The following is a 14,382-nucleotide window of genomic DNA, read 5'->3' as shown; positions in this document are numbered from 1 at the left end:
TAGAGTCCACAGAAGACATGTAAATATGAAATAAATGCTTAAACATGTAGCTAGGTGTAATGTTAGAGTCCACAGAAGACATGTAAATATGAAATAAATGCTTAAACATGTAGCTAGGTGTAATGTTAGAGTCCACAGAAGACATGTAAATATGAAATAAATGCTTAAACATGTAGCTAGGTGTAATGTTAGAGACCACAGAAGACATGTAAATATGAAATAAATGCTTAAACATGTAGCTAGGTGTAATGTTAGAGTCCACAGAAGACATGTAAATATGAAATAAATGCTTAAACATGTAGCTAGGTGTAATGTTAGAGACCACAGAAGACATGTAAATATGAAATAAATGCTTAAACATGTAGCTAGGTGTAATGTTAGAGACCACAGAAGACATGTAAATATGAAATAAATGCTTAAACATGTAGCTAGGTGTAATGTTAGAGACCACAGAAGACATGTAAATATGAAATAAATGCTTAAACATGTAGCTAGGTGTAATGTTAGAGACCACAGAAGACATGTAAATATGAAATAAATGCTTAAACATGTATAGCTAGGTGTAATGTTAGAGACCACAGAAGACATGTAAATATGAAATAAATGCTTAAACATGTAGCTAGGTGTAATGTTAGAGACCACAGAAGACATGTAAATATGAAATAAATGCTTAAACATGTAGCTAGGTGTAATGTTAGAGTCCACAGAAGACATGTAAATATGAAATAAATGCTTAAACATGTAGCTAGGTGTAATGTTAGAGTCCACAGAAGACATGTAAATATGAAATAAATGCTTAAACATGTAGCTAGGTGTAATGTTAGAGACCACAGAAGACATGTAAATATGAAATAAATGCTTAAACATGTAGCTAGGTGTAATGTTAGAGTCCACAGAAGACATGTAAATATGAAATAAATGTTTAAACATGTAGCTAGGTGTAATGTTAGAGACCACAGAAGACATGTAAATATGAAATAAATGCTTAAACATGTAGCTAGGTGTAATGTTAGAGACCACAGAAGACATGTAAATATGAAATAAATGCTTAAACATGTATAGCTAGGTGTAATGTTAGAGACCACAGAAGACATGTAAATATGAAATAAATGCTTAAACATGTAGCTAGGTGTAATGTTATAGACCACAGAAGTTAACCTTTTCAAGCCTGTTTTCTCAACTCGCTGTTTCTCTGCAAGACATTACTCTATAAGCTATATCTCCAAAACTGGTGAGTCAAACTGAACAACCAATATGTCAATTAGAATAAAACTTGAAAAAACGCACTTTGAGAATCGCTAGCTGCTCTAATGACATACACTGTTCTCCCCCCCCCCCCCCCCCACACACCCCCCCGCCATGCAGGGTCGTCTGTGCGGCCTGTGCGGGAACTACGACGGCGACGGCAACAACGACTTCTCCACGCGGAGCCAGGCGGTGGTGGTCAGCCCCGTGGCCTTCGGGAACAGCTGGAAGCGCTCGGGCTACTGCCCGGATGCCGTGGCCAACCGGAACCCGTGCTCCGCCAACCCCTACCGGCGCTCCTGGGCCCAGAGGCAGTGCAGCCTGGTCCAGAGCAGCGTGTTCTCCGCCTGCCACGCCGTGGTACGTTGGTGGTTCTGGACGGGAACCCCTTTTGGTGTTTTAAGCATTATGTTATGCTTTAGCTGTTGAAAAATAGCAGATCTACAAGCTCATAGCGCGGCACCGAGTGCCGCGCTATGAGCTTGTAGGTCTGCTATTTTTGAAAAGTCGTGAACATGTGTGCAAATCTTTGAATATATATTCTTTCACAGCCAACGTTTTTAACTTTAAAAACACATTAAAAAACAGTTACAGTTGCTAAGACGTCCACAGACGTCCTGGGCACTGCATAGCGGTAGTTCCCAGGTCGTCTGTGGACGTCTTGGGCACTTAACAAGAGTAGTTGAGCACAAAAAAGTATTTTCTATAAATTACACACCCCACGAAGCCTTGATTTTTTTTCTTTTTTTTGCATTCCCTGAGCAAATTAAGCTTTTAGCAACTAGTGCTAGATCTCACAAGAACGACTGACCGCTAACGGGACTGAACTGTGATTGGTTCTGCAGGTGGATCCCATCCCGTACTTCGAGGCGTGCGTGTTCGACTCGTGCGCCTGCGACACCGGCGGAGACTGCGAGTGTTTCTGCACGGCCGTGACGGCGTACGCCGAGGCCTGCAACGCCGCGGGCGTGTGCGTCGCGTGGAGGACTCCCAAGACCTGCCGTGAGTTTACTATAAACTATACACCTCAAATGAATATATCACACATATACACCTCAAATGAATATATCACACATATACACCTCAAATGAATATATCACACATATACACCTCAAATGAATATATCACACATATACACCTCAAATGAATATATCACACATATACACCTCAAATGAATATATCACACATATACACCTCAAATGAATATATCACACACATACACCTCAAATGAATATATCACACATACACCTCAAATGAATATATCACACACATACACCTCAGATGAATATATCACACACATACACCTCAAATGAATATATCACACATATACACCTCAAATGAATATATCACACACATACACCTCAAATGAATATATCACACATACACCTCAAATGAATATATCACACACATACACCTCAAATGAATATATCACACATACACCTCAAATGAATATATCACACATCTAAATACTGAATGGAGCAACTTAAAACACTGTCTGTCTGTCTGTCTGTCTGTCTGTCTGTCTGTCTGTCTGTCTGTTTAGAGTACTAACAGCTGCAGCCTGCACCGCTCGGTTCACACGGGTGTGATTTTTTTCTTCTTCTTCTCTTTTCTCCTCCAGCTCTGTTCTGTGACTACTACAACCCCCCTGGTGGTTGTGAGTGGCATTACAAGCCATGTGGATCTCCTTGTATGAAGACGTGCAGAAACCCGTCTGGGAGCTGCTCCGCCCACATACCCCCACTAGAAGGTACTTTATGTTTTTAATTATTATTATTACAAAACATTCCCAAAAAAATGAAACGAAATTCCATAAATTCACGGCGTGTTTGAATGACTTTATCAATTTTTGTCGTGTGTTGTGCTGTTGTGTTGTTTTCGTCGACTGAAACGAAAAATGTTCGTCGACTACCTTTCGACGAAAACTAAATGGAAACTAAACTATTGACAATTTCGTCAAATTAAAACTAGACTAAAATGTCAGGAAGGGACTAGTGGACAAGAGATCCAGTGTAAGTCATGTTACACTTGGTTGCATGCTGAAAATAGCAGATCTACAAGCCCACAACGTGTCGCGCTGCGACGCGTTGTGAGCTTGTGGTGTTGTGTGTTCCCTAACAGGCTGCTATCCCAGATGTCCTCCCTGGTGTTGTGTGTTCCCTAACAGGCTGCTATCCCAGATGTCCTCCCTGTTCCCTAACAGGCTGCTATCCCAGATGTCCTCCCTGTTCCCTAACAGGCTGCTATCCCAGATGTCCTCCCTGTTCCCTAACAGGCTGCTATCCCAGATGTCCTCCCTGTTCCCTAACAGGCTGCTATCCCAGATGTCCTCCCTGTTCCCTAACAGGCTGCTATCCCAGATGTCCTCCCTGGTGTTGTGTGTTCCCTAACAGGCTGCTATCCCAGATGTCCTCCCTGTTCCCTAACAGGCTGCTATCCCAGATGTCCTCCCTGGTGTTGTGTGTTCCCTAACAGGCTGCTATCCCAGATGTCCTCCCTGTTCCCTAACAGGCTGCTATCCCAGATGTCCTCCCTGTTCCCTAACAGGCTGCTATCCCAGATGTCCTCCCTGCTCCCTAACAGGCTGCTATCCCAGATGTCCTCCCTGTTCCCTAACAGGCTGCTATCCCAGATGTCCTCCCTGGTGTTGTGTGTTCCCTAACAGGCTGCTATCCCAGATGTCCTCCCTGTTCCCTAACAGGCTGCTATCCCAGATGTCCTCCCTGTTCCCTAACAGGCTGCTATCCCAGATGTCCTCCCTGGTGTTGTGTGTTCCCTAACAGGCTGCTATCCCAGATGTCCTCCCTGGTGTTGTGTGTTCCCTAACAGGCTGCTATCCCAGATGTCCTCCCTGGTGTTGTGTGTTCCCTAACAGGCTGCTATCCCAGATGTCCTCACTGGTGTTGTGTGTTCCCTAACAGGCTGCTATCCAAGATGTCCTCCCGATACACCGTACTTCGACGAGGACTCCAGAACGTGTGTGACTCGGGGACAGTGCGACTGCTACGACCACGACGGAAAGCGCTACGCTAACGGCCACACCGTGCCGACCACGCAGAACTGCCAGACCTGGTAGGCCGTGCACACACAGACATTGATTGATTGATTGAAATATTTATTAACAGTTTGCAGTTAATGAATTACAGCACAACTCAAAGCAAACAAAAAGGTAGGAGCGCACACCAAGAGTAGGGAGGTGCTGATCCACGGGGGAGGTGCTGGGAGGGGGAGGTGCTGGGAGGGGGAGGTGCTGGGGAGGTGCTGATCCACGGGAGACACACCAAGAGTAGGGAGGTGCTGATCCACGGGAGACACACCAAGAGTAGGGAGGTGCTGATCCACAGGGGGAGGTGCTGGGAGGGGGAGGTGCTGATCCACGGGAGACACACCAAGAGTAGGGAGGTGCTGATCCACGGGAGACACACCAAGAGTAGGGAGGTGCTGATCCACGGGAGACACACCAAGAGTAGGGAGGTGCTGATCCACGGGAGACACACCAAGAGTAGGGAGGTGCTGATCCACGGGAGACACACTTTATAACAGAAAGGAGAGGTCGCACAACTCCTAGTCCCCATGCCAAGAGTAGGGAGGTGCTGATCCACGGGAGACACACCAAGAGTAGGGAGGTGCTGATCCACGGGAGACACACTTTATAACAGAAAGGAGAGGTCGCACAACTCCTAGTCCCCATGCCAAGAGTAGGGAGGTGCTGATCCACGGGAGACACACCAAGAGTAGGGAGGTGCTGATCCACGGGAGACACACCAAGAGTAGGGAGGTGCTGATCCACGGGAGACACACCAAGAGTAGGGAGGTGCTGATCCACGGGAGACACACCAAGAGTAGGGAGGTGCTGATCCACGGGGGAGGTGCTGGGAGGGGGAGGTGCTGGGGAGGTGCTGATCCACGGGAGACACACTTTATAACAGAAAGGAGAGGTCGCACAACTCCTAGTCCCCATGTCAAAAGAATACTTTTTATTTACCAACGTTTCGACGAGCTAGTTGCCTTCTTCAGGGTATATGTCACAACTCAATACAAAGACTGTTAACTGTGAGTGGACGACCCAATAAAGCATTACACTTGTTTACAAGAGGGTCCACCTTGTTCTATTCATCAAAACATTTAGAGACGTACAAATATACACTTCTATGTAGCCAAAGAACAGAACAGGAATTCATCATAAAGGAGGTAAAAAGAGAAAAGAAACATATACAGTGAGGGGAAAAAGGACTGGGGGGATTCAGATTTTATTGGGGCCAGTTTTGAATTGCAGCCGTCCGTAGGTGCCCTTTGAGAGCGGTTTTGAAGGAGTCAAGGGATTTGCATGTCTTAATGACTGTAGGTGGGGCGTTCCACATTGTGGTGGCATCAAAGGGGGCTTCAGCCCCTGCCCTTATACCCGTCTGTAAAACAACTGCCTTCTCCAATGCAAATGCCTCTCCTTTCCATGCCATGCCGGAAGGGAGCATTCGGGAGAATTGCTTTTTTTCCCGAAGTCTCCTGAACTTGAACACAGCATTTGGCATTGAACAAATTTGTTTAGAAATCCATGTCGTTACACCTGCATCTCCACTATCTAAAGAGTTGATCTACAAGCTCACAGCACGTCACAGCGCGACACGCTGTGAGCTTGTAGATCTGCTATTTTCGCGTTCTTTTGTCCACAAGTGCGGGATTTCAGCTCTAACACTCTCTGCACGTCCCTGGTGGTAGACCTTAAACCATTGGTTCTCAATGTGGGGTCGTTGAGTTGCGTCTCCGTCGCGTGCGTCAAAAAACGCACCGGTTCAATTTTAATGCACGCAACGCGGGCAGTGGAGCCACCCTTCATTGTGTCCAGGGACACATCAGCTATTTTTAACACCACAAATCTTGTGTGGGGGTCCCTCGGTCTCTGGTTCGAAATATTTTCAGATGGGGGGTCCGACCGTGGCCATCCAAAAACGAAATTGCTAATAACATTGTTTTGTTTTGTTGTTGTTCTTCCCTCTCCTGAAGCATCTGTAATTCCGCGTCCATCGAATGTCATCATAACGCCCAAGGTATGGACACGTTACTGGACCAAAATACAGGAGGGAAGCACGCACATTTTTTTGGCATAAATCAGTGCTATTGAACACCCTTTACGTCTGTGTGTTGTTTCATAAATCAGTGCTATTGAACACCCTTTACGTCTGTGTGTTGTTTCATAAATCAGTGCTATTGAACACCCTTTACGTCTGTGTGTTGTTTCATAAATCAGTGCTATTGAACACCCTTTACGTCTGTGTGTTGTTTCATAAAAATATTGAACCAATGGAAAGTAGTAAAAAGTGCTTTGGACAAAACCTCTTAACTCCATTGGAACCCTCAAACTGTCTGCTAAAGCAGCTAACTCCACCACCTCTCTCTAAAGCAGCTAACTCCACCACCTCTCTCTAAAGCAGCTAACTCCACCACCTCTCTCTCCCTCTCAAACTGTCTGCTAAAGCAGCTAACTCCACCACCTCTCTCTCCCTCTCAAACTGTCTGCTAAAGCAGCTAACTCCACCACCTCTCTCCCTCTCAAACTGTCTGCTAAAGCAGCTAACTCCACCACCTCTCTCTCCCTCTCATGGAAGTAATTGACAACATATAAAGTTAAAACACCAACTTTGATGAGGCTGTATTGCTTTGTTTAAAAAAAAATCACACCCGTGTGAACTGAGTGGTGCAACTACACATTTATTGTTATAGTTACTGTACATATCTGTGATGTCAGTGACGTCACATACTAACCATAGCAACCATGCTTGTTTTTTTGGTTGCTAACCATAGCAACCATGGGGGTCCCAGATATAAATGGCATTAAATGGGGGTCAGTAGCCTATGCATGTCAAACTGGGCATCCTTTTCAAATGGGGTCTTGCTCGACCTTGTGCGTGCGGACTCGGCCCCCAGCCTGGTACCCTAGTCAAAATATGGCCCTTGAGGAAAATTAATTGGGGAACCCTGCCCTACCCCCTTAGATAGCATTTGATACAGACTTATAGCATGTTATGTAGACAGCACTATAATTGCATGTTGTTATGTAGTCATAGCACGTCATAGTACATGTGTATAGCATAGTATAGTATATATGTATAGTTTATATGTATAGATTAATTATATAGATATTCCACTGTTACGTTCTTAGCTTACGCATGTTTCATGATAAATGCTTTTTATATATGTGATGTATTCCCATGCTTTTTTTGTTCTTGCTTAATGTATGTAAGTCGTTCTGGATTAAGAGCATCTGCTAAATGCCTAAATTGTAAATTGTTCCAGAGTGCTACTGCACGTACAACAAGGAGAGGTATCCCGAGGGCCAGACCATCTACAACACCACGGACGGACACGGGAACTGCATCACGGCGGTGTGTGGCGCCAACGGCACCGTCCAGAGGACTGTGTCCCCGTGTGGGACCACTGCGTGGCCGACCACTACGACCCCCACGACCCCCACCACTACCTTCGTCTTCACCACGCCCACGCCAAGTAGGACACACTTTTTTTTAAACACCTAGATTCCTAGAACATACATCTACAAGCTCAAAACGTGTCGCAGTGCGACGCGTTTTCAGCTTGTAGATCTGCTATTTTTGCGGAGACAGTAATACATGCCCTCTGGAGTGAGTGTGGAACTATAGTGGCCCTTTGGAGTGAGTGTGGAACTATAGTGGCCCTCTGGAGTGAGTGTGGAACTATAGTGGCCCTTTGGAGTGAGTGTGGAACTATAGTGGCCCTCTGGAGTGAGTGTGGAACTATAGTGGCCCTCTGGAGTGAGTGTGGAACTATAGTGGCCCTCTGGAGTGAGTGTGGAACTATAGTGGCCCTCTGGAGTGAGTGTGGAACTATAGTGGCCCTCTGAAGTGACCTCACCATGAACCCTGAGACCAGGAGGAAGTGACATCTCAGGTGGAAGTGAATGTTAAAAGTTCAGGTTTGTTGGGTTCGTTGAGCTCAGAAAACCAAAACAAATTACAAAAAACCTTGTTTTTATGTCACAATCATCCCTTTAAACTAAAGGAACGTCACCCATTTTTCAACCTGTTCTTTGTATAATGTGTCCTCGCCACTGGTTGGCCGGATGTGTATAATGTGTCCTCTCCAGTGTTGGCCGGATGTGTATAATGTGTCCTCTCCAGGGTTGGCCGGATGTGTATAATGTGTCCTCTCCAGGGTTGGCCGGATGTGTATAATGTGTCCTCGCCACTGGTTGGCCGGATGTGTATAATGTGTCCTCGCCACTGGTTGGCCGGATGTGTATAATGTGTCCTCGCCAGGGTTGGCCGGATGTGTATAATGTGTCCTCGCCACTGGTTGGCCGGATGTGTATAATGTGTCCTCTCCAGTGTTGGCCGGATGTGTATAATGTGTCCTCGCCACTGGTTGGCCGGATGTGTATAATGTGTCCTCGCCACTGGTTGGCCGGATGTGTATAATGTGTCCTCTCCAGTGTTGGCCGGATGTGTATAATGTGTCCTCGACACTGGTTGGCCGGATGTGTATAATGTGTCCTCTCCAGTGTTGGCCGGATGTGTATAATGTGTCCTCGACACTGGTTGGCCGGATGTGTATAATGTGTCCTCGCCACTGGTTGGCCGGATGTGTATAATGTGTCCTCGCCGGTGTTGGCCGGATGTGTATAATGTGTCCTCTCCAGTGTTGGCCGGATGTGTATAATGTGTCCTCGACACTGGTTGGCCGGATGTGTATAATGTGTCCTCGACACTGGTTGGCCGGATGTGTATAATGTGTCCTCGCCACTGGTTGGCCGGATGTGTATAATGTGTCCTCGCCGGTGTTGGCCGGATGTGTATAATGTGTCCTCGCCAGGGTTGGCCGGATGTGTATAATGTGTCCTCGACACTGGTTGGCCGGATGTGTATAATGTGTCCTCGACACTGGTTGGCCGGATGTGTATAATGTGTCCTCGCCACTGGTTGGCCGGATGTGTATAATGTGTCCTCGCCGGTGTTGGCCGGATGTGTATAATGTGTCCTCGCCAGGGTTGGCCGGATGTGTATAATGTGTCCTCGCCGGTGTTGGCCGGATGTGTATAATGTGTCCTCGCCAGTGTTGGCCGGATGTGTATAATGTGTCCTCGCCAGGGTTGGCCGGATGTGTATAATGTGTCCTCGCCAGTGTTGGCCGGATGTGTATAATGTGTCCTCGCCACTGGTTGGCCGGATGTGTATAATGTGTCCTCGCCAGTGTTGGCCGGATGTGTATAATGTGTCCTCGCCACTGGTTGGCCGGATGTGTATAATGTGTCCTCGCCAGTGTTGGCCGGATGTGTATAATGTGTCCTCGACACTGGTTGGCCGGATGTGTATAATGTGTCCTCGACACTGGTTGGCCGGATGTGTATAATGTGTCCTCGACACTGGTTGGCCGGATGTGTATAATGTGTCCTCGCCAGGGTTGGCCGGATGTGTATAATGTGTCCTCGCCGGTGTTGGCCGGATGTGTATAATGTGTCCTCGCCAGTGTTGGCCGGATGTGTATAATGTGTCCTCGCCAGGGTTGGCCGGATGTGTATAATGTGTCCTCGCCAGTGTTGGCCGGATGTGTATAATGTGTCCTCGCCACTGGTTGGCCGGATGTGTATAATGTGTCCTCGCCAGGGTTGGCCGGATGTGTATAATGTGTCCTCGACACTGGTTGGCCGGATGTGTATAATGTGTCCTCGCCAGGGTTGGCCGGATGTACGATAATCTCCGTATCTGTGTGATCGTTTTAACCCTGTGTGTCCACCAGCTCCCACCCAGACCACGACGTGCAGTCCGTGCTCCTGGTCGCCGTGGTTCGACACCAGCTTCCCCACGCTGGGAACGCCCGGCGGCGACACGGAGACCTACCAGAACATCCGCGCGTCGGGACACTCCGTCTGCGCCGCGCCCCGCCGCATCCACTGCCGGGCGGAGAAGTACCCCAACGCCAGCCTGGAGGACGTGGGCCAGGTGGTGCGCTGCGACCTGGCCCAGGGACTGACCTGCCGGAACCAGGACCAGCAGGGTCCGCTGCAGCTCTGCCTCAACTACCAGGTCAGGGTTTACTGCTGCGACCACGAGGCCTGTTCCACCACGCCCACAACGACCACCCCTACCACCACCAGACACTACACTACAACCTCAACTACTACCAGTACAACTCCAACCACCACCCCAACAACAACTCCAACCACCACCCCACACTACACTACAACCTCAACTACCACAATTACAACTCCAACCACCACCCCAACAACCTGCGTGGTGTGCGAGTGGTCCGACTGGATCAATGTGGATTACCCAACGTTTGCAAACGGCGGAGACAATGAAACAATCCAAAACATAATCGCGCATGGACATGACATCTGCAAGAATCCGGTGTCAGTGGAGTGCCAGTCTTCTAAATTTGCCGGACTTCCAACTCAGGATGTAACGTGCGACACCACAGTCGGGCTGTTGTGCCGGAACGATAAACAGTTCCCCCCCATGTGTTTGGACTACGAGATAAAAGTGAAGTGCTGCAAGACGGTGAACTGTGGAACGACTACTACCACAACAGAAAGTACAACGACAACAACCAGGTCAACTACACCATCAACTACAACAAGGACAACTCCTACCACCACCTCAACCACACCATCAACTACAACAAGGACAACTCCTACCACCACCTCAACCACACCATCAACTACAACAAGGACAACTCCTACCACCACCTCAACTACACCATCAACTACAACAAGGACCACTCCTACCACCACCTCAACTACACCGTCAACTACAACAAGGACCACTCCTACCACCACCTCAACTACACCGTCAACTACAACAAGGACCACTCCTACCACCACCTCAACTACACCATCAACTACAACAAGGACTACTCCTACCACCACCTCAACTACACCGTCAACTACAACAAGGACCACTCCTACCACCACCTCAACTACACCATCAACTACAACAAGGACTACTCCTACCACCACCTCAACTACACCATCAACTACAAAGAGGACCACTCCTACCACCACCTCAACTACACCGTCAACTACAACAAGGACCACTCCTACCACCACCTCAACCACAACAGAAACCACACCACCCACGTCTACGACCCCAACATGTACAATAGTACGTTGTTCCTGGTCAGGTTGGGTCAATCTTCACAAAGCCACGACTGGCAATGAAGGTGGAGTCATCGAATCCATGGATGACATCATGGCTGCTGGTCATAACAACACGTGTTCAGCTCCAGAGGACCTAGAATGTAGATCTACGAAGGGCTCCCAGCGTCATCAGAATGTAACCTGTACACCACAACATGGTTTCACATGTTTCAACTACAAACAACCTTCACAGCAGTGTGACGATTATCAGGCCAGAGTCAAATGTTGCACGTCAGAAACTACCTCGATATGCACCACCACCACCCAAACAACAACTCCAACCACCACCCAAACAACAACTCCAACCACCACCCAAACAACAACTCCTACCACCACCCAAACAACAACTCCAACCACCACCCCAACAACAACTCCAACCACCACCCCACACTACACTACAACCTCAACTACCACAATTACAACTCCAACCACCACCCCAACAACCTGCGTGGTGTGCGAGTGGTCCGACTGGATCAATGTGGATTACCCAACGTTTGCAAACGGCGGAGACAACGAAACAATCCAAAACATAATCGCGCATGGACATGACATCTGCAAGAATCCGGTGTCAGTGGAGTGCCAGTCTTCTAAATTTGCCGGACTTCCAACTCAGGATGTAACGTGCGACACCACAGTCGGGCTGTTGTGCCGGAACGATAAACAGTTCCCCCCCCTGTGTTTGGACTACGAGATAAAAGTGAAGTGCTGCAAGACGGTGAACTGTGGAACGACTACTACCACAACAGAAAGTACAACGACAACAACCAGGTCAACTACACCATCAACTACAACAAGGACAACTCCTACCACCACCTCAACCACACCATCAACTACAACAAGGACAACTCCTACCACCACCTCAACTACACCGTCAACTACAACAAGGACCACTCCTACCACCACCTCAACTACACCGTCAACTACAACAAGGACCACTCCTACCACCACCTCAACTACACCATCAACTACAACAAGGACTACTCCTACCACCACCTCAACTACACCATCAACTACAAAGAGGACCACTCCTACCACCACCTCAACTACACCGTCAACTACAACAAGGACCACTCCTACCACCACCTCAACCACAACAGAAACCACACCACCCACGTCTACGACCCCAACATGTACAATAGTACGTTGTTCCTGGTCAGGTTGGGTCAATCTTCACAAAGCCACGACTGGCAATGAAGGTGGAGTCATCGAATCCATGGATGACATCATGGCTGCTGGTCATAACAACACGTGTTCAGCTCCAGAGGACCTAGAATGTAGATCTACGAAGGGCTCCCAGCGTCATCAGAATGTAACCTGTACACCACAACATGGTTTCACATGTTTCAACTACAAACAACCTTCACAGCAGTGTGACGATTATCAGGCCAGAGTCAAATGTTGCACGTCAGAAACTACCTCGATATGCACCACCACCACCCAAACAACAACTCCAACCACCACCCAAACAACAACTCCAACCACCACCCAAACAACAACTCCTACCACCACCCCAACAACAACTCCAACCACCACCCAAACAACAACTCCTACCACCACCCAAACAACAACTCCAACCACCACCCCAACAACAACTCCAACCACCACCCCACACTACACTACAACCTCAACTACCACAATTACAACTCCAACCACCACCCCAACAACCTGCGTGGTGTGCGAGTGGTCCGACTGGATCAATGTGGATTACCCAACGTTTGCAAACGGCGGAGACAACGAAACAATCCAAAACATAATCGCGCATGGACATGACATCTGCAAGAATCCGGTGTCAGTGGAGTGCCAGTCTTCTAAATTTGCCGGACTTCCAACTCAGGATGTAACGTGCGACACCACAGTTGGGCTGTTGTGCCGGAACGATAAACAGTTCCCCCCCATGTGTTTGGACTACGAGATAAAAGTGAAGTGCTGCAAGACGGTGAACTGTGGAACGACTACTACCACAACAGAAAGTACAACGACAACAACCAGGTCAACTACACCATCAACTACAACAAGGACAACTCCTACCACCACCTCAACCACACCATCAACTACAACAAGGACAACTCCTACCACCACCTCAACTACACCGTCAACTACAACAAGGACCACTCCTACCACCACCTCAACTACACCGTCAACTACAACAAGGACCACTCCTACCACCACCTCAACTACACCATCAACTACAACAAGGACTACTCCTACCACCACCTCAACTACACCATCAACTACAAAGAGGACCACTCCTACCACCACCTCAACTACACCGTCAACTACAACAAGGACCACTCCTACCACCACCTCAACCACAACAGAAACCACACCACCCACGTCTACGACCCCAACATGTACAATAGTACGTTGTTCCTGGTCAGGTTGGGTCAATCTTCACAAAGCCACGACTGGCAATGAAGGTGGAGTCATCGAATCCATGGATGACATCATGGCTGCTGGTCATAACAACACGTGTTCAGCTCCAGAGGACCTAGAATGTAGATCTACGAAGGGCTCCCAGCGTCATCAGAATGTAACCTGTACACCACAACATGGTTTCACATGTTTCAACTACAAACAACCTTCACAACAGTGTGACGATTATCAGGCCAGAGTCAAATGTTGCACGTCAGAAACTACCTCGATATGCACCACCACCACCCAAACAACAACTCCAACCACCACCCAAACAACAACTCCAACCACCACCCAAACAACAACTCCTACCACCACCCCAACAACAACTCCAACCACCACCCAAACAACAACTCCTACCACCACCCAAACAACAACTCCAACCACCACCCCAACAACAACTCCAACCACCACCCCACACTACACTACAACCTCAACTACCACAATTACAACTCCAACCACCACCCCAACAACCTGCGTGGTGTGCGAGTGGTCCGACTGGATCAATGTGGATTACCCAACGTTTGCAAACGGCGGAGACAACGAAACAATCCAAAACA

General features: G+C 48.0%; 1 protein-coding gene across 1 annotated transcript in view; it reads left to right on the top strand.

Annotated features, from left to right (window-relative positions):
• Positions 1–10,573, top strand: part of LOC306940280 (mucin-2-like) — a gene marked incomplete at both ends in the record, with an annotated part of 62,084 nt that extends 51,511 nt beyond the window's left edge. Inside the window, 9 exons of the mRNA XM_079525302.1 lie at positions 1,366–1,605; positions 2,091–2,247; positions 2,867–2,995; positions 4,167–4,317; positions 4,461–4,747; positions 4,905–5,114; positions 7,537–7,746; positions 10,012–10,325; positions 10,370–10,573. Of these exons, the coding sequence (XP_079381428.1) occupies positions 1,366–1,605; positions 2,091–2,247; positions 2,867–2,995; positions 4,167–4,317; positions 4,461–4,747; positions 4,905–5,114; positions 7,537–7,746; positions 10,012–10,325; positions 10,370–10,573 (1,902 nt within the window). The remainder of the gene's footprint in view (positions 1–1,365; positions 1,606–2,090; positions 2,248–2,866; positions 2,996–4,166; positions 4,318–4,460; positions 4,748–4,904; positions 5,115–7,536; positions 7,747–10,011; positions 10,326–10,369) is intronic.
• Positions 10,574–14,382: the final 3,809 nt, after the last annotated feature.

The sequence above is a fragment of the Electrona antarctica genome (assembly GCF_951216825.1).
Source record: "Electrona antarctica genome assembly, chromosome: 16".
In the NCBI taxonomy this organism is placed as follows: Eukaryota; Metazoa; Chordata; class Actinopteri; order Myctophiformes; family Myctophidae; genus Electrona; species Electrona antarctica.
Note: the sequence above shows the minus strand (reverse complement) of the source record. Positions and strands in the feature narration are given on the sequence as shown.